The sequence below is a fragment of the Vulpes vulpes genome, chromosome 11 (genome assembly GCF_048418805.1).
Source record: "Vulpes vulpes isolate BD-2025 chromosome 11, VulVul3, whole genome shotgun sequence".
Classification (NCBI taxonomy): Eukaryota; Metazoa; Chordata; class Mammalia; order Carnivora; family Canidae; genus Vulpes; species Vulpes vulpes.
Window position 1 is genome coordinate 17,109,261 of NC_132790.1, and position 23,825 is coordinate 17,133,085.

The window sequence follows — 23,825 nt, forward strand, 5'->3', positions numbered from 1 at the left end:
GGGACCGCACTTCCGGGTAATTAAAGCTGCGCATTAGATGCCTGCGTCCTCGAGCCACACCAAGGGATTCCGGCGCCGCGACTGCGCCTGCTCCCTGAAGTCGCGAGGAGGGGCGGGGCGGTGAATGGGGAGGGCCGGGACCCTGACTTGTCTCGCGGTTATTGGGCGAGCGTGAGCGCGCGAGCCTCGGGGGTGGTGCGGGGCGGAGCTTAGTCCGAGTGGGCGCCGTAGCTTTCAGTAGTGCCGCGGCGCTCGCGGGGCAGAGGTCGTCTCAGGTGAGGTGGTCGCCCCGGAAGTGGCTGTGGCTGTGGCCCTTGGGTGTTGTAAGGATCCTGCGGGAGAGCAGTTGTGAAGGGGGTGGGGGGCGGCATCACTCCTCTTCCTCCACCTTCCCTGCAGCAGCCATGGCGAAAGGCAGAGTCGCTGAACGATCGCAGACCGGGGCACTCCACACGACCGCTGTGGGGGACAGGGCAGCGGCGACGCCAGGTCTCACGACGCCGGGCAACGGAGGCCACCTGAAGGGTGAGTAGAACCGGAACAACCAGAGCTGGGCTGGCCCAGACGCAGGAGTGTGCCGTCGTGGCTTCGGGGTGGAAAGGACCTCAGTTGGTCCCGGGGATTTGCGAGGGAAAAGGGCCCTGCTGGCACCCAGGGGCGCGGGAGCAGGGAGGGTGGGGGACCTGGGCTTGGGCTGCCGCCCACCACAAGGCCGGACACCGAGGAGGTGCGTCGTAAATGCTGTTGTAGTTGAATTCGATAAGACAACTAATGACGCTGGCTTGTTTTGAAGTTCAAGGAGGATGTAAGGTTGACAGTATTGAAGCTGGACACAACTGAAACTTCAGCACTTATGCTCTCTTTTTATCGATGAGGAAACTGAGGCCCAGATTGGCTATGAAATTGCATAAAGTCACAAAGCCAGATTGATTAATCAAGTAGTTAAGAGCAGGGATTTAACTATATACAGGTGCCACTTACAAGTGGCAGGAACACTTGTGTGTGAGTTCCTGCTCTACCACTTATGACTTTGGACTTGTTATCTTTCAAAACACAGTGGCTAAACTGTACAGGGGGGATGACAGAGATGATAGTAATAGTATTTGCTTAGTTTGCCATAAGATTACATAAAATAATTGATGTAAAGCACTTATTGTAATGGCTTTTGTGAAGAGGCTAAATAAATATTAGCAATTACTACTTAACTGAGATCGCTCATTCTCAAGCTTTTTATGTTACACCATTCTGCCATTTCTCAGGACTTTAAAATACTATTTTAAGAAGAAAGCATACCTAGGGGCACCTGGCTGGCTCAGTCCGTAGAGCATGCAACTCTTAATCTCAGGGTTGTGAGTTCAAGCCCCACATTGGGTGTGAAGCCTGCTTAAAGTTTAAAATGAAATAAAAGTGTGCAAGGGATAAAATAAATGTATTAAAAAAAAGAAGAGGGGATCCCTGGGTGGCTCAGCGGTTGAGCGCCTGCCTTCCACCCAGGGCGCGATCCTGGAGTCCCAGGATCGAGTCCCACGTCGGGCTCCCAGCTTGGAGCCTGCTTTTCCCTCTGCCTGTGTCTCTGCCTCTCTCTCTCTCTCTCTCTCTCTCTCTCTCTGTGTGTGTGTGTCTCTCATGAATAAATAAATAAAACCTTTTAAAAAAATAATAAAGAAAAAAGCATACCTAGAAACTAAATACTTTTATTCCATCTTGTGATAGAGTTTTTAGTTGCTTTTCAACAGTTGAAACTGTTGATTGATTGTTGAAACTGATTGAACTTTTTAAATCTTTTTAAACATTTTGTGTATTTATTAATGAGAGAGACATAGGCAGAAGAGAAGCAGGTTCCCCATGGGGGAGCCTGATGCAGGACTCGATCCCAGGACCCGGAGGGCGGGGGGACGACCACGCCTTGAGCCAAAGGTAGATGCGTAACCACTGAGCCACCTAGGTGCCCTTAAATGCTTTTTACAAAGCCCATAAACTTGAAGAGATCCTAACGAATGGCCATTAAGTTGTCTGCAGCTTATACTAATGTGTTCTACCACCAGTAATGGGTAAGCAGAGGATCTTTTAAGATTGTCTAATGTTGTTAGACAATCTTAAAAGATCCTCTGTATAGTCAACAAAGTACTACACACTTAAAAATATCTATTATATATGAAGATGATATGTTTAACATTCAGCTGAAACTTAAAGTATATTAAATTTTTTAAAGAGTATCCTGTAGAAAATTGTATTTTATTTTCAAATAATTTCGAATGCTTCCAGTCTTTTTAAGCTTTATGTATTTGAGTATTTCTCCATCTTATAGACAGTAGGGCCAAGTAACTTCAAAAATCCAAAAATTAATTGTCAAAGTATAAATCCACTCTAAATTAAAGGAACATTGTTTGAAGATGCTGCTATGGAGAGTGACAATAATCCAAGGGTTTCCAGATAAACTATTTTCCAAACAATTTCCCTAAAGATTGTCATTTGGTTCCTGGTAGCAGTCACTTGTTCATTACTGATTTTTGTTATTGTTTTAACCTATAAAAATAAAACCATGAAACCCCCAAAGTGCTTTTATCTGAGAGAATGTAGCTGGAAGGGGCAGAGGGAGAGGGAGAAAGTCTCAAGCAGACTCCACGGAGAGCCTGACCCGGGGCTCGATCTCAAGACCTGAGATCACAACCTGAGCCAAAACCAAGAGTCTGATGCTCAGCTGACTCTGCCACCCAAGTATCCCTAAACACAATTATTTTTATGATGCTGTCAAATGACCTTTTTTTGAAGAAAATTATCTGTGGGATGCCTGGGTGGTTCAGAGGTTTAGTGCCGCCTTCAGCCCAGGGCGTGATCCTGGAGACCTGAGATCGAGTCCCATGTCGGGCTCCCTGCATGGAGCCTGCTTCTCCCTCTGCCTGTGTCTCTGCCTCTCTCTGTGTGTCTCTCATGAATAAATAAGTAAAATCTTTTTTTTAAAAAAAAAAAAAAAAAAAAAGGAAGATAGAGATGTAAAGGCATGCCTTCCTGGAGCAGTAGGATTTGGATTGCTAGAGAGAAGGTAAGGGGATTTTGGCTGGGTGAAACATTAAGCTGAAAGTTTAGTGCGAATCTTTATGTCAGTAAAGAGATTAATTTGTCAGGAGGATTTCTGTTTCTGTAGATGAGGTTTGGCCATGATCAAAATGGTGTTGGTACAGAGGGATTTATGTGCTATATAGAGAACTTTTTTTATCCATCCTGTTAATTAGTGATTCCAGTGTTTTCTTTTAACAAACAGACTGCCTATCTGTCTCTCTTTAATTAGTATTAGGATTCTTTTTCTGGGCAAAAGATTTTGTAGATCCCTTACATGATAGGGTTTGGTTACTTGCAGTAATCAGGTAGTGATGTGATGTCATTAGTGACTACTTAGCAACCAATTTTCCAGATTATGATAAACAATTTTTGTTAATTGCAAGCGGTATTTAAGTTGGCATTCAAAAAAAATTACAGGTTTTGGAGGAGAGATAAAAATTTAGTTAACTCTTGGGACACCTGGGTGGCTCAGCGGTTGAGCGTCTGCCTTTGGCTCAGGGTATGATCTCGGGATTCTGGGATCAAGTCTCATATCAGGTTCCCTGCAGGGAGCCCGCTTCTGCCTCTGCCTATGCCTAAATAAAATATTTTTTTAAAAGTAGGTGTCTAAAGTTGAATAAGAATGAAGGTGTAAGAATTTTGAGGCTGGGTGGATCATTTAAATGGATGATGAATCTTTTAGGATTATGAAGACGTTCACTATAAGCTTGAGTCTTCAGTGGTTGGAGGGGGGAAGCATGTGAAAGTGGTTAGATGAGAGTGAGGGTGTATTAATTGAATGGCAGCACAGTTCTAGGGCATAGTCTTAAAGAATGAGCCTTTATACAAAATTGGCGGTGGTGTTTCTTCTACCTACAAACATGCTTTCTCTGTGTGGGTTCTTAATAGTTAATTAGTTGTATTTTTATAGTTATCTTAGCTGTTTGAATTTATACTTGATACTGCTACCATTCTTTATTTTTAATAATAAAAAAATAATTCTAAAGCCCATGTCAGGCTCCCTGAATGGAGCCTGCTTCTCCCTCTGCCTGTGTCTCTGACTCTCTCTCTCTCTGTTGTCTCTCATGAATAAATAAATAAAATCCCTAAAAAAGAAAAAGAAAAAAAAAAGAAAACACTTAATGTTGAGAACTAGTAGACCTGATGACCAGTAAGAGTCATTCCTAAGATCTTGCAGATTTAGGAAGATTTTGCTTTTCCAAAGGTTTTGATGGGATCCCTGGTTAGCTCAGTGGTTTGGCGCCTGCCTTTGGTCCAGGGCGCAATCCTGGAGTCGCAGGATCGAGTCCCACGTCGGGCTCCTGGCATGGAGCCTGCTTCTCCCTCCTCCTGTGTCTCTGCCTCTCTCTCTATGTCTATCATAAATAAATTAATTAATTTTAATTTTTATTTTTTTTATTTTTTTTATTTATGATAGTCACACACAGAGAGAGAGGCAGAGACACAGGTAGAGGGAGAAGCAGGCTCCATGCACTGGGAGCCCGACGTGGGATTTGATTCCGGGTCTCCAGGATCGCGCCCTGGGCCAAAGGCAGGCGCCAAACCACTGCACCACCCAGGGATCCCCAAATTAATTAATTTTAAAAAAGGTTTTGATAATAAGAATATTAAGAGAAATAGAGAGCTGCTCTAGGGCCATTAAGGTTACGATTTTTTAGAAAGGATATGTGCCTATTAGGAGTTAGAGAAAAGGTGGTCTTTAGAGGAAGAATTGAAGACACAGGGTAAACGGAGAAGAGACAATTCTTGTAGCAAAATCTGAAAGGAAGTGGGTTGGCATTTAATGTAAAGTTAAAGCGCAAGAGAAGATAATTTGGGGAATAGATCTTTTTTTAATTATTTTATTATTATTATTTTTTATTTATGATAGTCACAGAGAGAGAGAGAGAGAGAGAGGCAGAGACACAGGCAGAGGGAGAAGCAGGCTCCATGCACTGGGAGCCCGACGCGGGATTTGATCCCGGATCTCCAGGATCGCGCTCTGGGCCAAAGGCAGGTGCTAAACCGCTGTGCCACCCAGGGATCCCTGGGAATAGATCTTGATAGAGATTTGGGAGCTCACTAAAGTGAGGAGGCAGTGTCATTGTTTGAGAATAGCTGAAGACAGAGTTAAAGGCTTGAAGAGACTTGAAATAGCCCTTTGGGAGAGTGCTATGAAAGGATTATTGTTTGCCAGTGATAACTGTAATGAAGATAGAAAAGCATGTGAACTTGTAAGCTAAGAACATAATCTTGACTTTCTCTAACAGTACCTTTGGCCTGGGAGGAGTTGGAAAGCAGAAATGGGATAATTCAGATTGGGAATTACTATGATGGAAGATGTGAAGGTTAATGAATGTATAAAGTACTGTAGTGGGTAGCTCTAAATGCTAAGTGACATATGTCTATGCAACCAGGAGGAGGCACGTTAGAAATATGTATGCTATACATTTAGATGTAGAATTATTGAAACAAGGTTTTCAACTTTCATCTGTTTAGAACTCTAATTCAATTACATGCTGGTCTCTTGACTTAATAGAATTATACTAAAAAATTGTTGACTCATGAAGCTAACAACCCCTAGTTACCAGTAAGTGTGAAAGAAAGGAGAGCTTCAATATTTAATGTCACTTTGTTTTTTGCATTCTTATCAGTTGTTTTCTGTATTACTCTTGAACACAATGCTTGAAAAAGTTTGCCTAATTTTTTTTTTTTTTTAAGATTTTATTTATTTATTCATGAGAGACACAGAGAGGCAGAGACACAGGCAGAGGGAGAAGCAGGCTCCATGGAGGGAGCCTGACATGGGACTCGACCCCAGGTCCCCTGGATCAGGCCCTGGACTGAAGGCGGTGCTAAACCGCTGAGCCACTGGGGCTGCCCAAAGTTTGCCTAATTTTAAAGAGTACAGAAAATAGGTATCAAATTACACCTGGTGGTTAACTTTATTCAAATGTCTACATATTTCATCATCCAATTGTAAGACAGCAAGTGGCAGTCACAGAAATGTGTACTCAAGGAATACTCAGGGTGGTGTTCTGTAGTCTAGTTAAATGTTGCCTAACACCTTTCTTCCCTGTGACCACTTAGGGCTGGTAAATTAATAATGGGAAGAAAAATAGTATAGTTTAATTTTAGAGCTAGCATGCTAAATGTCTTATTTAATCTTTTTTAAAGCTTTTATTTAGAAAGGGCTCATACAACCCAATCAAGAGTTGCATGTTCTACCAACTGAGCCAGTCAGGTGCCCCTAATTTCTAATTTAAGAGAACATATAACCTGTTGAAATATATGTAGGGCAGCCTGGGTGGCTCAGTGGTTTAGCGCCGCCTTCAGCCCAGGGCGTGATCCTGGAGTCTTGGGATCGAGTCCCACGTCAGGCTCCCTGCATGGAGCCTGCTTCTCCCTGTCTGTGTCTCTGCCTCTCTCTCTCTGTGTGTCTCTCATGAATAAATAAATAAAATCTTAAAAAAGTAAATAAGTAAAAATAAAAATATATTTAGCTGCAGTTTGAGTTAAGAAGACTGTAAACTCTTCTTGTCTTTCAGTATTCAACCAAATTTCTACCTGCTCTGTGAATCGGGACTCCATTACTCTAGTCCAATAATCTTGTTTTTCTATATACTCAAAACCCCTTTGTGCCATTCTTTGGGAATCTAGCTAATGATGGTATCAGCTTTTTAAAAGCAGAGATTGAGCAAAACATTTTGTACCTTATGATGTATAGCAGATAGTCCTAAACAACTTTTTATTTGAATGCATACTTTGTAGAGTAAAAATCCTAAAGAAAAGTACCAAGAAAGGGGTAGAGTGGTGATGGGGGAAAATCAGCCATTTATTCTTAGCAGTAGGGGATCCCTGAATGGCTCAGTGGTTTAGCCCCTGCCTTCGGCCCAGTGCTTGATCCTGGAGACCTGGGATCAAGTCCCACATGGGGCTTCCTGCGGGGAGCCTGCTTCTCCCTCTGCCTCTTTCTCTCTCTCTCTGTGTCTCTCATCAATAAATGGAATCTTTAAAAAAAATACGTTCTTAGCAGTAATTCTTGTGTCCACAAACATCTACCAATGAAAAAAAAGCAGCGGTTTTGAAGAGTTTAAAAGATGCTCATATTATTAAATTATTTGTACCCGTCCTTTTTGTACTCTGGACTTGATTCAAGCAGGGAAGTAAGGGAAAAGTGAAAGCTGGGCAAGTTAATTCCTGGTAGATTTAAAAGGAGCATGCCTTTAAGAAGTCACAGCCTCTGGAGAAATAGTACAGACTATATAGTTGTGTTATCATGTCTTTGCTTTAATGGCAGCCCATAGAAAACTATGCCCAAAACTTCAATGTGTATATTCTACTCTTATTCCTTTTCCAGTAGATAACTTCTTTACTTAATAAAGTAGGAAGAGACATTTTAGCTTTGTGAGAAGTTTGTATTCAATAGATTTTCTTTTTTTTTTTTTTTTAAGATTTTATTTATTCATGAGAGACACACATAGAGAGAGAGTGAGTCAAAGACACAGGCAGAGGGAGAAGCAGGATCCATGCAGGGAGCCCGACGTGGGACTTGATCCTGGGACTCCAGGATCACACCCTGGGCCGAAGGCAGGCGCTAAACTGCTGAGACACCAGGGATTCCCTATTTCAGTAGATTTTCTATTGAGAGCTTTAGTTTTAGTGCACACTGATATTTTTGTAACTTTTGGCTGATTACTTTTTAGGGTGAATAGATATCATAACTAGGGCAAAGATATAGACAATTAGGCATTTGTTGTCATGAGATTCTGCAGAGACCTTTTCATATTTGACCCACCTCAGATGTTTAAGGTCTTTATTTAACTTTCTGTGCTACAAAAAGGCATATATATAAATTACACATTAGTGTGTATATATATAAATTATACATCAGTGGGTTAATGAACTAGAGTATTCAGTGGTAGGCATGCCTAGTTTGTTACTCCATTGAAGGCACCCTTTTTTTTTTTTTTCAATTTTTTTTTTTTTATTCATGAGAGACAGAGAGAGGCAGAGACACAGGTAGAGGGAGAAGCAGGCTCCACACAGGGAGCCTGATGTGGGACTCGATCCCGGGTCTCCAGGATCACGCCCTGGGCCGAAGGCAGACGCCAAACCGCTGAGCCACTCGGGCTGCCCAGAATCTGCACTTCTTACAAGCTCCCTGGTGATGCTGATTCATGTAGTTCATAAAATATACCTTAAGTAGCGCAGAGCTAGATGGTTTCTCTTGCTTCATATTCAAATTGAATTGAGCAAAATCTTACTAATTCAGTTGTAAAATCTATAAAACTACCACAATGAGACAAGGGATAAAATGAAATTTATCTTTTAATTAGTTTAGGCATTTTGGTTGAAAGCGGAAATAAGTTTAAACCAGCACCAATAAAAAAAGAGAATATAGAAAAAAGAGTCTGAGACAATCTCACTGGCATTTATGAGCAAGAAATGAAATACAGTCAGGCTTCAAGGGAAGTGAAGTGCGAAAGTTAGAAATCAACTTGTAAAGTTAGCTATACGTCCCATTTTGGCTCTCTGGATTTTTGTTTCAACTTCCTCTCTTACAGTATCTGGTGCATGTCTTTGGCTTTGCCATGTTGTTATCTGTGGCCTTCACTGCTTGACCTTTCAGCCTCAAGACCTACCATCTCTTGACAACATCTCTTTGTTTTAGTTCAAATTTTCTTTCTTTCCTTTTTTTTAAGCTTTTATTTATTTATTCATGAGAGACACACACATAGAGAGGGAGAGAGGCAGAGACACAGGCAGAGGGAGAAGCAGGCTCCATGCAGGGAGCCTGATGTGGGACTCGATCCCAGGACTCCAGGATCACACCGTGGGCCAAAGGCAGGTGCTAAACCGCTGAGCCACCCAGGGATTCCTAGTTCAAATTTTCTTTTCAAGAGAAAATTTGGTCAGCCAATGATGAATTGTTTCTACTTGACTCAAGTGTCCCAACCTTGAGCAAGTTAGTCTTCTATGTTTGGGAGGGTAGAGTGTTGGAGTCACACTGTAATAGGGCCAGTGAGATTAGCCCCTTGCAGGGAAGGGGGGACCATGGGAAAGTTTCCCAGAGAAGGAAGGTATTAGTAGAATAGGCAATGACACCTGTCTAATAACACCTTTATAAATGATTGTGGAGAAGGATTTGCCAAATTAATGGAGTACGGGCATCTGATTAGGATACTCCATAAAAGTATGTATAGAAGTTACATAGACAGTAGTTAGGGGACAAGCATAGTGGTAGATCCATCAGTTTAGTTAGATCCATCAGTTTATTTCTCAGAGAACTAAAAATAGTCCTTATTATAGCATACACATATTTTAATCCTCTGAGTGTTATCAGTATATACAGGGGATAATGGCAAATGTAGGCAATAAAAGTTGAGCCACTCATTTCTACCTTTCCCCCAGTGAGCACAACTAAGATATCTTAACCTCCCCACTTTTGACCTGTTCCTGGTGAAAATACCCGTGCTCATTATTCTGCTTGCTGTCTCCTAGATCTCATTCCTTACGTTTATTTTGCATATAATTTTTTAGATAACATTAAGATTACTTTGTGAGGGAATGTAAACAAATTCTGCCATTTTTGGAGTCTCAGAGAGCCACCCAAAACATTTAAGACTCAACTATATTCTGAAGCCCTCAGTGTAAAAAAGAAAGCATAACATTAGTTATACTTTAGTTATTAGTTGATCTTTGGGTTTTTATGACAGTTGAAGTAATTGCGAAGTTACCTCATTTTTCCTAAGAGGCCATTCTGTCTATGCTGTCAACATCCAATATAGATAAACAAATTGAAAAGTTAGTGATAGTATTTATAGAGCAGTGCTACTTTTCCTCTTTGGCTTAACAACAAAGCAATGCTACAAATTCTGTTGTTCTATTTTTTCATGCTTCTGAAACAGATGTATCCCCCAAAAGTAAAATGCCTGGTTAATAAATGTCAACTATAATAGTTAAAATTTTTATGTTACAACAGTGTTTTGGGCAAAAGTATAAACAATTTTTTGAGGAGGAAAGCCTTTAAGTAAATTACTTGCTGACTCAGAATACGGTCTTTTTAAAATATTTATCTTAATAATAGCCTTTTTTTTTCTCCCTTTCAGAAAAAGCCTGTGCAGAAGCTGGGTCAGCAAGAATGTCACTTCTTATATTGGTGTCCATTTTCTTATCTGCAGCTTTTGTTATGTTTTTGGTCTATAAAAATTTTCCTCAACTTAGTGAGTAAGTATACAGAAAGTAAAAAATGCCTAGATATTTATAGATAAAAATGGATTAAAAGTAAAACTAATTTTAAGCAATGGAACTGTCATGGTGATTGTATATCAGGTTTCATGGTTTATAGCAAGTCCATATTGACGCTGTTATTTAAACACTCCTTTCCAAATATGCCTCTTGATTTTCTTTGCAGTATTTTCCTAGCACTGCTCCTCTAGTTAAAGCCTCATCTTTCTAAAGGCTTTCCAAATTTAAAAATATATATAACCACACTAAGAAATAGTTTTTATATCATAATCCAGCATGTGCGTGCCTGTTGCCTTTCCTCTGCTCACTTATATACATCTCTACATATAAAATTAGGTTAAAGTTTCATGAAACAGATTGTGGTCTCTGATATTTTCTATGTATTTTTTAAGGCCAGTAGTGATGAAGCAAACTTACTTTAAAATTCATGAAAGATAGTGACCTGTGGTTTGAAAAACACTGAGCTCTTCTTCTCTGCCTTCCCTTGCTTGATAGGTTAATATTAGTATGATTGAATTTTAGATCTTTTCTGGTTTTGATCGAGGAGGTGGACATAAGGAGCTGAGATAGGGCCAGAAGATGTAGGTTAAGGTTGTCCTTGCTCCCGGTTTGCTCTGAGAATAACAATATGACTTGCATATAAGTATGTTCTTATGGACCTGTTATTTCTGCTTATTTCTGTGTGTGTGTGTGTGTGTGTGTGTGTGTGTGTATGCATACAAGTGTGCACACCTCTATAGTTTTTAGTTTGTAAATGAGAAAGCACATTTTACTTTACCTGCTGTTTTTATAGAATTTAGGCAGCAGCCATTCTGCAAGATCAGTTAAATTTTATCATGTAAACAAATGGGCACGATGTGTATTAAACACAAAGGTAATTATTTGAAGCTTTTGTAAACAAGAAATCATTCAGTTCTAAATAAGGCACCAAATATAAAGTAAAATTAATAGAAAAAGAAAAATGTTTTAAGTTTATATCTGAGCTTTGAGCTGGGATATTACAGAAAGATATGAACTGTAAATCCACCAAAAATTTTACTTAATTTTAGTTGTAATTAATTATTGACTCTAGGTTATCATGAGGATTACCCAAAATGATGTTAAATGTTTTAAATATGCTAATATTAGTAGTACACTTCTTAATTCAAAATTTATACCAGGGTGGAGCAAATGCTTTTAACCTAATTTAGTTTGGATCATCCTGAACTTTCATATATTGATTACAAGTCTTATGAAATTATATTAAACCATTCTAAAGAAATAATTTATAGACTCTTAAAAGTTAAGAATTTATGGTTAATATATTACAGATCAAGGCATCAAATCATTTTGGATAAAACTTCATGTTTTGAACTTTGATTTTGATATTAATTATCTTGGCAAATTTCTGCTTTAAAATTTTTCACTTTAATTTTATTTCTTTAGAGAAGAAAGAGTGAATATGAAGGTTCCCAGAGATATGGATGATGCCAAGGCTCTAGGAAAAGTTTTATCCAAATATAAGGACACCTTTTATGTACAAGTACTTGTAGCTTATTTTGCTACATATATTTTGTATCCTTTTAACTGAAAAGAAAACATTTTCTAGTTTTATTCAAGAAGTTTTAAAAGTTCTGTTTAGTTATGCATAGCTATTTTTTCTTTTAAAAATCGTTTATGCAGTGTGATATTAAATAAAATATCAAAAAATTAAAATGGAAAAAATTCTCACTTTAAATCTATCTCTTCAACTTGGTTATTATTTCTGAATATTTATTACCAATTCTTTTGTATTCTGCTTATTTCACTTATCATAAACATTTTCCTTTCCTCTGTATTATTCAAGATAATTATTTATGATTGTATTAGTTAATTGATTATTTTGATTTAGTTTATTTTGAGTTAATATTGTCACCACAGTATAATTCAAAAAAATATTCCCTTAGGTTTGAAGATATAATTTTTATTTACTTTTTTGCTTTTCTACATGTCATGTTATGAATCTTTTTGTTCGTGACTTTTTCTTCCATTTAATGGTTTCTTTGTAAAAAGATCTTGAGAGGATAATTGGTCAATTCAAAGGATATGAATTTTTGAAATAATTATTGGTATGTATTTCTTCATTTTATAGAAATGGGATACCTGGGTGGTTCAGTGGTTGAGCGTCTGCCTTTGGCTCAGGATGTGGTCCCTCAGTCCCCGGATCTGGTCCCATATCCAGGTCCCCTCAAGGAGCTTACTTCTCCCTTTGTGTCTCTGCCTCTCTTTGTGTCTCTAATGAATAAATAAATAAAATCTTAAAAAAAAAGAGAAATATATGTTGTGTTAACCAGTCAGGAAAATAGCTTTATTTTTCCTATGTATTTTCAAATGGCTTTAGCTACTGGTGATTAATCTTTGAATTTATGGACTTTGACTTTAATCTGATTTTTTTGTAACTTTTTTTTTTAATTCAACTTATTTTCAAATATTCTCAGTTAATGAAAGACATTATCTCTTGATTTTGTAAAGGTAATCGTTAACCTTTCTAAACCACCATTTTTATTAAAGATTTATTTATTTATTTGAGAGAGAGAGTGGGCTCATGAGCAAGGGAACCACAAGCAGAGAGGCAGAGGTAGAGAATCTTAAGCAACTCCCTGCTGAGCACAAAGCCAGGCACAGGGCTTGATCTCATGACCCTGAGATCATGACCTGAGCTGAAATCAAGAGTTGGAGGCTTAATTGACTAATCCTCCCAGGCACCCTGCCAGCCAGCATTTATATTTAAAAATTAATTTACTTTGTTAATTCTCTCAAACAATTTTTTTTTTCTTTTTTCTCTCAAACTATTTCTATTCTGGCTTCCTCTTTTGTTTCTTGAATTGCTTTTGGTTATTGGACTTCTCAATTACGTTTTCTCCTAAAATTCCATAGCATTTTCTTTTCTTGGATTTAGATTAAATTAGATGTTATATACTTAACACGTATATATTTCTCTACTTGTCTCCTTATACAAATGTTTTGAGTAAGCACCCTGGACCAATTATTCCTTGCATAAGCAGTTTGTTAAAAGTACATTTACAGAAACTTTTGCTGATGATACAAACATTACTCCTTTATCCACCTACTGGGAATACATTTTTATTTAGGTAGTGTGTATATAGGCACTTTGTCATTATTTATTATGAGAAAAATTAAAATTTAGAGAAAATTTAGAGAATTATTATGCACTTATTTTTCAACAAGTTATTTGACAACTAGTAATTTAGTAGTATATCAACTGCTTTAAGAAATTCATAATTGTTATCTTTCCTACTAATTCTGTTTTAGAATCTATGAGGGAAAACCATAGTATTAGACTTACAGGTTATTTTGCCTTTATGCAGTGTAACCACAAATTAAAATATTTTTCCTAAGGAAGATAAAAACTTGGTTCATTTTTTTCTTTTGGCTTTTATAAGGTTTTTGTGAACAAGACATATAGTTTCTGTTACTTTGGAAAGTCATCTTGTTTTGCCCTATTTTGCCTCTCAACTTTGGGAGGGATACTGGGTGAGACTCCAGGGGATGCCTACCCATAAGGCCAATCAGCATAAATGGATCTTGACCATCTATGGGGTAATAATCTTATAGCCTAGTTATCTTAATATCCATATGAAAATTAGTAGAAATGAATAAACTACCCTGTAGAAAGTAAATTGAAAGGATAAGAATGGCTTTATTAGGGATGCCTGGGTGGCTCAGCGGTTGGGTTCCTGCCTTCACCTCAGGGCGTGATCCTGGAGTCCCAGGATTGAGTCCTGCATCGGGCTCCTTGCATGGAGCCTGCTTCTCCCTCTGCCTATGTCTCTGCCTCTCTCTCTCTCTCTCACATGAATAAATAAATAAAATCTTTTTTATTTTTTTTTTATTTTTTTTTTAAATTTTTTATTTATTTATGATAGTAACACAGAGAGAGACAGAGGCAGAGACACAGGCAGAGGGAGAAGCAGGCTCCATGCACCGGGAGCCCGACGTGGGATTCGATCCCGGGTCTCCAGGATCACGCCCTGGGCCAAAGGCAGGCGCCAAACCGCTGCGCCACCCAGGGATCCCAATAAAATCTTTTTTAAAAAGGCTTTATTATTATAAAATACATTTGGTTTTAAATTTTAAATATTGGTTAATATTGTTAATTCATGTTTTATTGCATATTGTTACTGTTACCTTGGTAAGTAATTATAATGATTTTGCATTTCATTTTAGATTTCATAATATATTTTGTCAAATCCATGTTGTCTTATAATTTTCTCTTTTCACTTTTGAATCTTTAGCTCTATATTTAAAAGGTACTTTTTTAAATTCAGTGATCCAAAGAGAAGGACGTTATCTTAGGGCATTTAACTATATAGAGCTAATTAATAGAAATATAATGTGAGTTACATGTAATTTAAAAATTTTCAAGTTGGTGCATTAGAAAAAGTAAGAAAAACACCTGAATCAATTTATTTATTTATGGGAGGGACAGATGGAGAGAGAGAGAAAGAATCTTAAGCAGGCTCCATGCCCATGCAGGGCCCTGATATCATGACCTGAGTTGGACACTTAGCTGACTAAGTCACCCAGGCACTCCATCTGAAATCAGTTTAAATAATACATTTCACTTGAACCAGTATATCAAAATATTACCATTTCAACATGTAATCAACCCAAAAATTGAGATATTTTACATCCTTTTTTTTTTTATACCAAGTCTTTGAAATGTATGTATTTTCTACCCCGAGCACATCTTAATTCAGACTAATAAGCACATTTCAGTGTCTTTATAGCTACATGTAGATAGTGGCCACCATATTCGGCAGTACAGCACTAGTATTAATTCTTTGGTATTATCTAACTTCAAACTTGTGACTATAAATGACTTTCTCATCATAATTATTTTATTCATTTATTTAACCAGTTTTTATTATATTCTTATATAATGAACGTATTTTATATGATTATATATTTTATGTTTATAATTACATAATTATTAATTATATGCTAAGTACAAATCTAGTATTTTGAGCATTCAGAAGTGGAACAACTACTAGAGCAATGGGGAATTAGGGATAGAGATGGGGCACTGTCTCATTCTAGTCGGAGCATGTCTAGAGCAGACCTTGCAAGCACAGGGCATGCATGGTTAAGTGATGAGGCATCCAGTTTACTTGGAGTTTAGGATATAAGAAGGAGGATAGAGAAATAAGTTTAGGAAGATAGGCTAGTCCCTGTGCTCAGTCTGTAGAGGATTTTGAGTACCAGGCTAAGGAATTTAGAATATTCAGTTGGTATTTAGTAGTCATTGAGAACTTCTGAGCTGTGGATGTCACTAAAAGTCTCACCATCATCTCTTTTTTGTTTCCTTAAGGCTAAAATCTTTGGGTAACTTAAAAAGTTTTTTAGGGACACCTGGGTGGCTCAGTGGTTGAACGTCTGCCTTTGGCTCAGGGCGTGATCCCAGGTCTGGGGCTCAAGTCCTGCATCAGGCTCCCTGTGAGGAGCCTGCTTCTCCCTCAGCCTATGTCTCTGCCTCTCTCTCTCTCTGTGTGTGTCTCATGAATAAATAAATAAAATCTGTAAAAGAATAAAAAGAATAATCCATGGTAAATCTAAACTCTGGAGTGGATTCTGTAGCTATTAGAAGAATGAAAAATGTCTCTCTATGCTGTTAAGGCATTGTTCCCTCCAGGATATGTTGTTAAAAGAGCAAGGTGCAGAATAGTAAGTCAGTATGCCATGTTTTATCTAAGAAGGGGAGGATATGAGTAAACACATACACATGCCAATATTTTGTTACATTTTTCTTGAAAAGAAAGGATGTCTTTAAAAGCCAGTAACAGTGCTTACCTATGGGGAGAGAGATGATACAGGGATGGAGGTGAATCTTCTCTAGATGTACTTTATCGTGTAGATTTGACTTCAGAACCGGGTGAATATTTTACATAATTTTAAAACCATTAAGTCAGAATGGAAAAAATCATTACTTTTGGCCAGGAGGAGCCATCAGTAGAGTGGCAGGTGGGTAAGTCAGGTTGTATGGGGGACAAGGAGAGAATCTTCTGTGAGGAAATGAAGATGAGACACAATAGCTGGATAGAATACCTTGGTCAAGAAAAGCCTAAATTTTCTTTAGTTCGTAGGCATCTGAGCAATTTTCTACAGAAGGGAGCCTGTGGCAGAGCAAGAAGCTGAAGACAAAACAAGCCAGGAAGAAGAAAGGAGTCTGAGATGAAAACATGAATAAAATGGGCACTAGAGGAAAAAAAGAGTGGGAGAATGAGTGAAGATAGAAATTTTAGAGGAAGGGTAGATGTAGGGGGAATTTCACTCACTCTAACTTGTAAGCAAATCATGTTAGAGGTTCTATAACGGGGTCAGGGCTCCACACCAAAATGGGGAACAAGAGGCAAGTAGTAAGCATAATTCTGTTTTAAAAATAAGGTTTGAGAGACACCTGGGTGGCTCAGTGGTTGAGCATCTGCCTTTGGCTCAGGGCGTGATCCCAGAGTCCCCTGATCGAGTTCCGCATCAGGCTTCCTGTGTGGAACCTGCTTCTCCCTCTTGCCTATGTCTCTGCCTCTCTCTGTGTCTCTCATGAATAAATAAATTTTAAAAATCTTTTTAAAAATCATAAGGTTTGAGATTTTTTACTATTTTTTAAAAATATTTTATTTATTTATTCATAAGAGACAGGGAGAAGCAGGCTCCATGCAGGGAGCCCGATGTGGGACTTGATCCCAGGAGCTAAAGGCAGATGCTCAACTGCTGAGCCACCCAGGTGTCCCAAAATTTTTACTGTATTTTATAACCCCTATCCGTTTTTGAGTGAATTGAGGTAAATGTTTATGTTAAATTAGAAACCAGTAATTATCATATCCTATATACCTAAATATTTGCAGAAATCACATTTCCTGAACACATTAAGGAGTAAATGCAATACATTAGAGATGCATATTTACAAGATTACTGAAGATCTTCGTTTTTGTTTTTGTTTTGTTCATTTCTTTTGCCAAAGTGCCCAGTTCTTTATCTGGTACATGTTGGGTATTTGTCTTGTTTTTTCTTTTAGTAACACATTCTTCCTAGCATTGTATTTATGGTAATGCTGGCAACTGGTCAGTGTAGAGTTAAACTGAGTTGTAGGTTTTTAAACTTTTAGATATTTTACTTTTATTAATACTGAGAAATGGATGTAATCTTAGCAATATAACTTCTATGTTGATACTTTTTTTTCTGAAATGTTTGATTTGTCTTTTAGAATTTCCATTTTATTATGTTTTAATCCTTAACTTAGAAGTTAACAGCTTGCAAACATTTGCTATTCCAGGCTCTATATTTCTCAGTATACTTTCAGGGTTTCTTTATCCCTTTCCGCTAGCCTTATTTCTTGTTTGTTTGGTAAGTATATAAAACGAATTTGGGAGACTAGGGAAAAAGCTTTTGATAGAAGGATGGCATCTAGTCCTACCAGTCTATGTAAGCATAAACTTACTGGTTTTAAGAGGTGATTAATGTTAAAGTAATATCTTTTAAGTCCTCCCATAAGCAGATGTTATAGTTTGGGTTTTTTCCTAGAGCAGGGGCATTGCAGACTTAATTGCATTTATATACTCTGTTTTAGCCTTTCCTTCCTATTGTATTTTGTAATTCAGATAGTCGGAGAGTGTTGATGGGCACGCATTAAGTCCAGGGCTGGGGGTAGTATTTTCAAACACAGCAATTGAAAAAAGAATTGACTCTTTAAATTTTATTCTTAGGTTAGGTGCTATCCTTATCTGAGTTTAATCACAAGTGCCAGTTAGTTTTAGCTGGTCTCATTTCAATCATAATTTGATCTGAGAAAGATTTAGATCAAATGGGTTCTTACTCTGCACAAAAGATGTCATGCAGAATATCTTCTCTTAACCCCAAAAGTATACTAGTTGAGCTTTTCGTTAAGTGAGTAGTATATCCATGTGACTAAGGTGGAAAAGTATACAATGCTTATGGTTTCTTGTTATTTCCTAGTGTTCTGGACTTGGTGCCTCATTCTGCTATATGCTCTCCTATTTAGTTGGGAGGCCAGTTGTATACAAATACCTAACAGAGAAAGCAGTAAAATGGTCACAACAGGTAAACATGTATTTTTAAATTATTTAATGTAATTCTTTGGCTAATTGGGAGGTCAGTGTATAGTCCCTATGTGAATTAACCCAGACTCAGGGTTTTAATAAAAATGGTCTTTTGACCTAAGTAAATTAAAGTAGTGGGCAAATAATGAATGTTAATCATTTCAAATATGAAGTTTCTGTACTATACAGTAGTTTTACTTCTTCATTACTAATAAATTCGATCAGAGCAGAAAACATGTCTGTGAAGGCATTCACATATTTGGACACCTGTTTTATGTTGATGTAGCCCACTGTAGTGGGTCACTGAAAAACTATCAACCGACTCCTTAAAGGCATTTCATCAGTAGAAATGGCTGTTCTCTTCATTCAGGATCTCTACAAAGACCAGAGAAAGGTCTACAAAGAAAGGTCTAATACAGTGTTGCTAAGAAAATCTAGTTTTATAAAGAATTAAACAGCCTGTTAAAGCTCAGAGGAATTGTAGAAATCCTTCTGCCTTACCCTTTTGCTTTATAGACTAGTACATGAGAAATTAAGCATTTTGTTACAAATCACCATCATTATTTGTAAAGCAAGATCTAGAAATATAAACTATATTCAGTGCTTTTATTTAATTAACTAGCTGAATATCTCCATGATCATTTCTGTTGGATAGATTCTGAACTATCCAGGAATGGGAATTTGAAATAAGTATTTTTATATTAAGCAATTTATTTTCAATATTGGCCTTATCTTGATCCTAACTGGTTTCTTTCTTATGACAGGTTGAGCGTCATAGAGAACATCTCATTAACTACATCATATTTTTGAGAATAACACCATTTCTGCCTAATTGGTTTATTAATATTACATCCCCTGTGATAAACGTGCCATTGAAAGTTTTTTTTATTGGCACTTTTCTAGGTAAGGCCTCTGATTCACTCTGTGTTAGAACTCATTGTATACATACCTAACAGTGTCCAGATGGGCTAGATTTCGTGTTCTTTGTACACACGCTAGCACCATATATATAACTCGTGGGCAGAGGGTCTGGCATACATAAGTAGATACTCAGAAATATCTGTTGGATTGTGTTGATTTAATTATTTTTGTGTTGCTTCTTTTAAAGATGAGCACTTTCTATTAGATATTTTTTGATTAAAAAAAAGATATTTTTTTGATCATACAGATTTAAGCAGGATTTGTATTAATTCGTTTCTCTTCCTGGTTGGAGAAAAAAAAAATCAAGGTGCCCTTTTTGAGTAATTTACTCCCTTATTTTTTAATCATGTATTGAAATATTGAACTTTAATTTTCAGGAGAGAGTTGATCTTGTTTTTCTTTTTATTGACATCAGTATTTACTATGGGCATTACCAAAAGTATGAGGGAAGCAAGGATTAATAAAATGTTCTTGCTTTCAAGGAATTGGCATTTAATTTTGAAATTAATTAGTAGACATAAAGATTCATTTATACATTTTGTGAATTCCGATAGTTCTTTAGCAATTATGCATATAGTTCTAGAACTATAGTTCTTTAGTATTATGCATTTCTTTCAAATTTAATTTGAATTGTTTAGATACCAATAAAATGAACAGATTCTTCTCGTACTGAGTATGTGTTAAAGTTTAAGTTCGTATTTATAGGTCTACTTGAAAAGAATAATCAAAATAAATTTTTTTGTTGCTACCTTAAAAAACTCATTGACCAACTTAAAAATCTTAGGGATAATTTTGGATTTTGTAAAATAACATTGCATTCATGGAATCAGAAGAATTTTTGTTCCTATCTCCTTATTTTACAGGTGGAAACCTAGAGATTTAGTTAACTTTAACTTCAACTTGGGCTGAAGTAATTTTTCAGTTTGTTCTAGTTTTTAAGAAAATGTAGTTGTTCTACCTATGCTGTTTATAAACTGCTCTTACTCATATTTTGTGTATTTTTCTGAGTATCTCCTACCACTTCATTTTTTTAAAAGTATATTCTGTCTCCAGGATGAATAACAATCTACTCAGTCTTATTTTTGAACATTTAGATTGTTTCCAGATTTTTGTTACTTATAATGGTTTAATGAATATCCTTGACACTAGATCTTTGCTCATATACATTAGCATTTCCTAGAGTTGAAATTGCTGGATCGGGATCCCTGGGTGGCGCAGCGGTTTGGCGCCTGTCTTTGGCCCAGGGCGCGATCCTGGAGACCCGGGATCGAATCCCACATCGGGCTCCCGGTGCATGGAGCCTGCTTCTCCCTCTGCCTGTGTCTCTGCCTCTCTCTCTCTCTCTGTGACTATCATAAAAAAAAAATTAAAAAAAAAAATTGAAATTGCTGGATCAAAGCACATTCCTTTTTTTAAAAAGCTATTGGTAAATGTAAATTATTTTCGGGAAATTTTTCTTGAGTTTCCAGATTCATTCTTCAGAAGTAGTTATGAAAGATTGATTTCTTTATGTGGAAATAAATGTGAGGAACTTTAAACTAGATTACATTTTTCCAAAATGGAGACCAGAAAAAAAAAAAAAAAACACAAAATGGAGACCAGTATATTATTCTTACAAGAAATTTTATGCACAGAGACAATTGTAATTTTATTTTTTTTAAATTTTATTTATTTATGATAGTCACAGAGAGAGAGAGAGAGAGAGAGAGGCAGAGACACAGGCAAAGGGAGAAGCAGGCTCCATGCACCGGGCGCCCGACCTGGGATTCGATCCCGGGTCTCCAGGATCGCGCCCTGGGCCAAAGAGAGGCGCCAAACCGCTGCGCCACCCAGGGATCCCGACAATTGTAATTTTAAAAAATTTAAATACAAATTTACTTGAATCAGTTCAAAGTATTAGATAATGAAGTGTTAGAATAATGTCAGTGCTGTTATGAGTTCTGAATAATTTTGTGAATATAAAGTATATTACAAAATCTTATTTTAAAAAATGATTGTTTATGTTTTTGTTTTAGGTGTTGCACCTCCCTCTTTTGTAGCAATTAAAGCAGGAACAACACTGTACCAGCTTACAACAGCAGGGGAAGCTGTTTCCTGGAACTCAGTATTTGTTCTAATGGTTTTGGCTTTTCTTTCTATCCTGCCAGCCATCTTCCAAAAGAAACTAAAGCAGAAATTTGAGTGAGAAATCATCTGGGTTTTAGTCTTCCTATCATCATCATCATCTCAGGATTGGCAGGTTTATGTGTTAAAATCACCTCTTCGGTAGTTGAAACGAGTTTCTAAAATAAAATTTCCTATCACATAGTTAAAATAATGCATGTAAGTGGCAAGGGAGAAAAGAAAGTAAAAATGGAAATTGATATACTTTGAAAAGTACTGTCAGTAGTTATGATAGACATCTTCTAAATTACTACTCCAAGGGTAGCTTTAGATAATTAGCAGCAGTGTAGTAGGAAATTCTTGACCCAAGTAATTCAATTTAATATATTTCATGAGTGGGCTATACATACTTATCCTTGACTTGATAATTTAATGTTTTTTTTCTTATTCCTTAATAATAACTAAAATAGGGAAAGCAAATACAAAATTCAAAAGCAAAGATTCTAGATTTTTAAAAATAGTATTGCAGTTCTTGCTAATGTTAGTCTTCCTTAAGAGCATAAACTTGAAAACTAAAGCTCAAAAAGAGATTTACATTTTCTTTTTTTAACTTTGATGTAATGGATTTGTTTAGAAGCTGCATGTTGGTGGGTTATTGAATTTAGAAAGGATATCAAGCTATATCTATTTTGTAAATTTTATTTTTGTTTTTCTCTGTTCTAGATTATCATGAGTTAGTCTGAAATTTAAAATTCTGGCCAGTATATTTTCATCTTTTTTCTAGCTTTCACAGTATTTCCACTGTGCATATAAAAATGGCGATTACATGATAATTGTATTATATTGGTGTTGATAATTTATATTCAGATAATATTTTGTTACACAGTTCCCTTTACTATCTCAAAAGGGGATCAGAAAAAGCAAACATTCAAGTATGCAATTTTTAGATGATAGATTAATTATATTACTTTATATTTTGAAACTGAAGCAGTGGCAGCGCAACACTTAAGTGGCTAAATATGGTTTTTTTGTTTCAATAACTGTAAAATTTACCTCATTTATTTATTGGTCTGGTCATTAAAGTATGTATTATGTAATTATCCTTTTTATGCATGATATACTTAGAAGAATGCCTTGTTTCATTTTTATTGATGGCTTTTTTGTTTGGGACTGCTTTTGATTAATGCAGTTATCCAATTTAAGTGTTTTTACTTTTTATAACTCAAAGTAAAAAGAAATTTTCACATGGTAACTACTCTTTAAATGGTCCTGGAAACATTAAACAGCTTTCTGCTACTTGCTTAATGGTAATACCTTTGATTTCTTGATTCTAGGACATAGCTGATTTATTAGGTAAAGTACTCTGTCAATTTTACCTTCACCCAAGACTGTCATGTTTAAAATACTTTAGCTGTGGGAGAAATCCTTGTCTGTTTTTATTGTGAGAGGAATGGTCATCCTCAAAGCCTGTTTCTACTACATAATGTGGACTAATTATTTTTTCTATCACAGTATTAACAAATGGATTTATTGTAAATACAAAGAAGATATTAATATACTATTCTTATGTCACCTGGCCTTTTGTGTGAAATTATTTATTGTCATTTCTAGCAAGGTTTTTCTTCCTTATTGACCAGAGATTGAATGATAAAGGTTTTTGTTATTTTTACAAATGAACTTAAAACATAAGTCTTTTTGGATAAGGTTCACTAAATATTACTGTATAAAATGTAATTGAGTACATTTTTATCAGACTTTTAAAAATAAAAGTAAGAGCTTGGACTCAGGAGAAGCCTATTTACTCCGGTGTGTATATATTGTATTTACTCTATTCTCAGAGTATTATCCCTATCCTTATCATTGATTGTTTCCCTTTGCTGATTATTTTTTCTGAGTTTCTTATAAAGACTGAGCTGCCACTTAGATGGGGTATAGTTTCTTCTCTTAAGAGAATAATCAGTCTTTTTTCAGATTCATCATCATTGAATGTACCCCAAATGCAGTCAGTGGCCTGTATTCATGGATTTACAGACTTGGCTTGATAACCAGATGTAAATTCAAGCTTCAGCTGCGTCTTGAAGACAATTACACAGTAATCCTCACCGGAGAGCAAGTACTTATAGGGAGAGGCAAGCAGGCTAACTATAACTAGGAAGCTGACACACAGAGACTATTCACCTCTTAGTTAATGACCTTTCTCTGGAGTTCTATTACTTTGAGTATAATATTTCTAAGATACTTAATGAATGCAAATTAAAGTGTAATAAGAATAAATTGTACTGAAAAAAATTAAATGTAGTACTTGGGATTTATTTCATGGAAGTATTTATGCTAAAATAAAACAAAACAGCCTTTCATTGAATAAAACTATATTCTTCTAAAATTCTGGTGCACATTTTCACCTCTAAGAATAGAAAT

At 36.6% G+C, this 23,825-nt stretch overlaps 1 protein-coding gene across 3 annotated transcripts; it reads left to right on the top strand.

Moving 5' to 3' along the window:
* The first annotated feature begins 8 nt into the window (after window positions 1-8).
* TMEM41B (transmembrane protein 41B) lies at window positions 9-23,701 on the top strand. 3 transcript variants are annotated; one of them, XM_026008283.2, is made up of 8 exons: window positions 9-275; window positions 400-525; window positions 10,152-10,269; window positions 11,716-11,844; window positions 17,577-17,670; window positions 18,280-18,384; window positions 19,148-19,286; window positions 21,320-23,701. In XM_026008283.2, the coding sequence occupies exons 2-8, from the start codon at window positions 405-407 to the stop codon at window positions 21,487-21,489; spliced, it is 876 nt and encodes a 291-aa protein (XP_025864068.1). In that variant the 5' UTR covers window positions 9-275; window positions 400-404; the 3' UTR covers window positions 21,490-23,701. The 3 variants fall into 3 exon arrangements, with proteins under 3 accessions (XP_025864068.1, XP_025864071.1, XP_025864070.1); XM_026008286.2 differs by having other exon boundaries at window positions 145-275; window positions 403-525; XM_026008285.2 differs by lacking the exon at window positions 9-275 and having other exon boundaries at window positions 283-525.
* The last annotated feature ends 124 nt before the right edge of the window (window positions 23,702-23,825 follow it).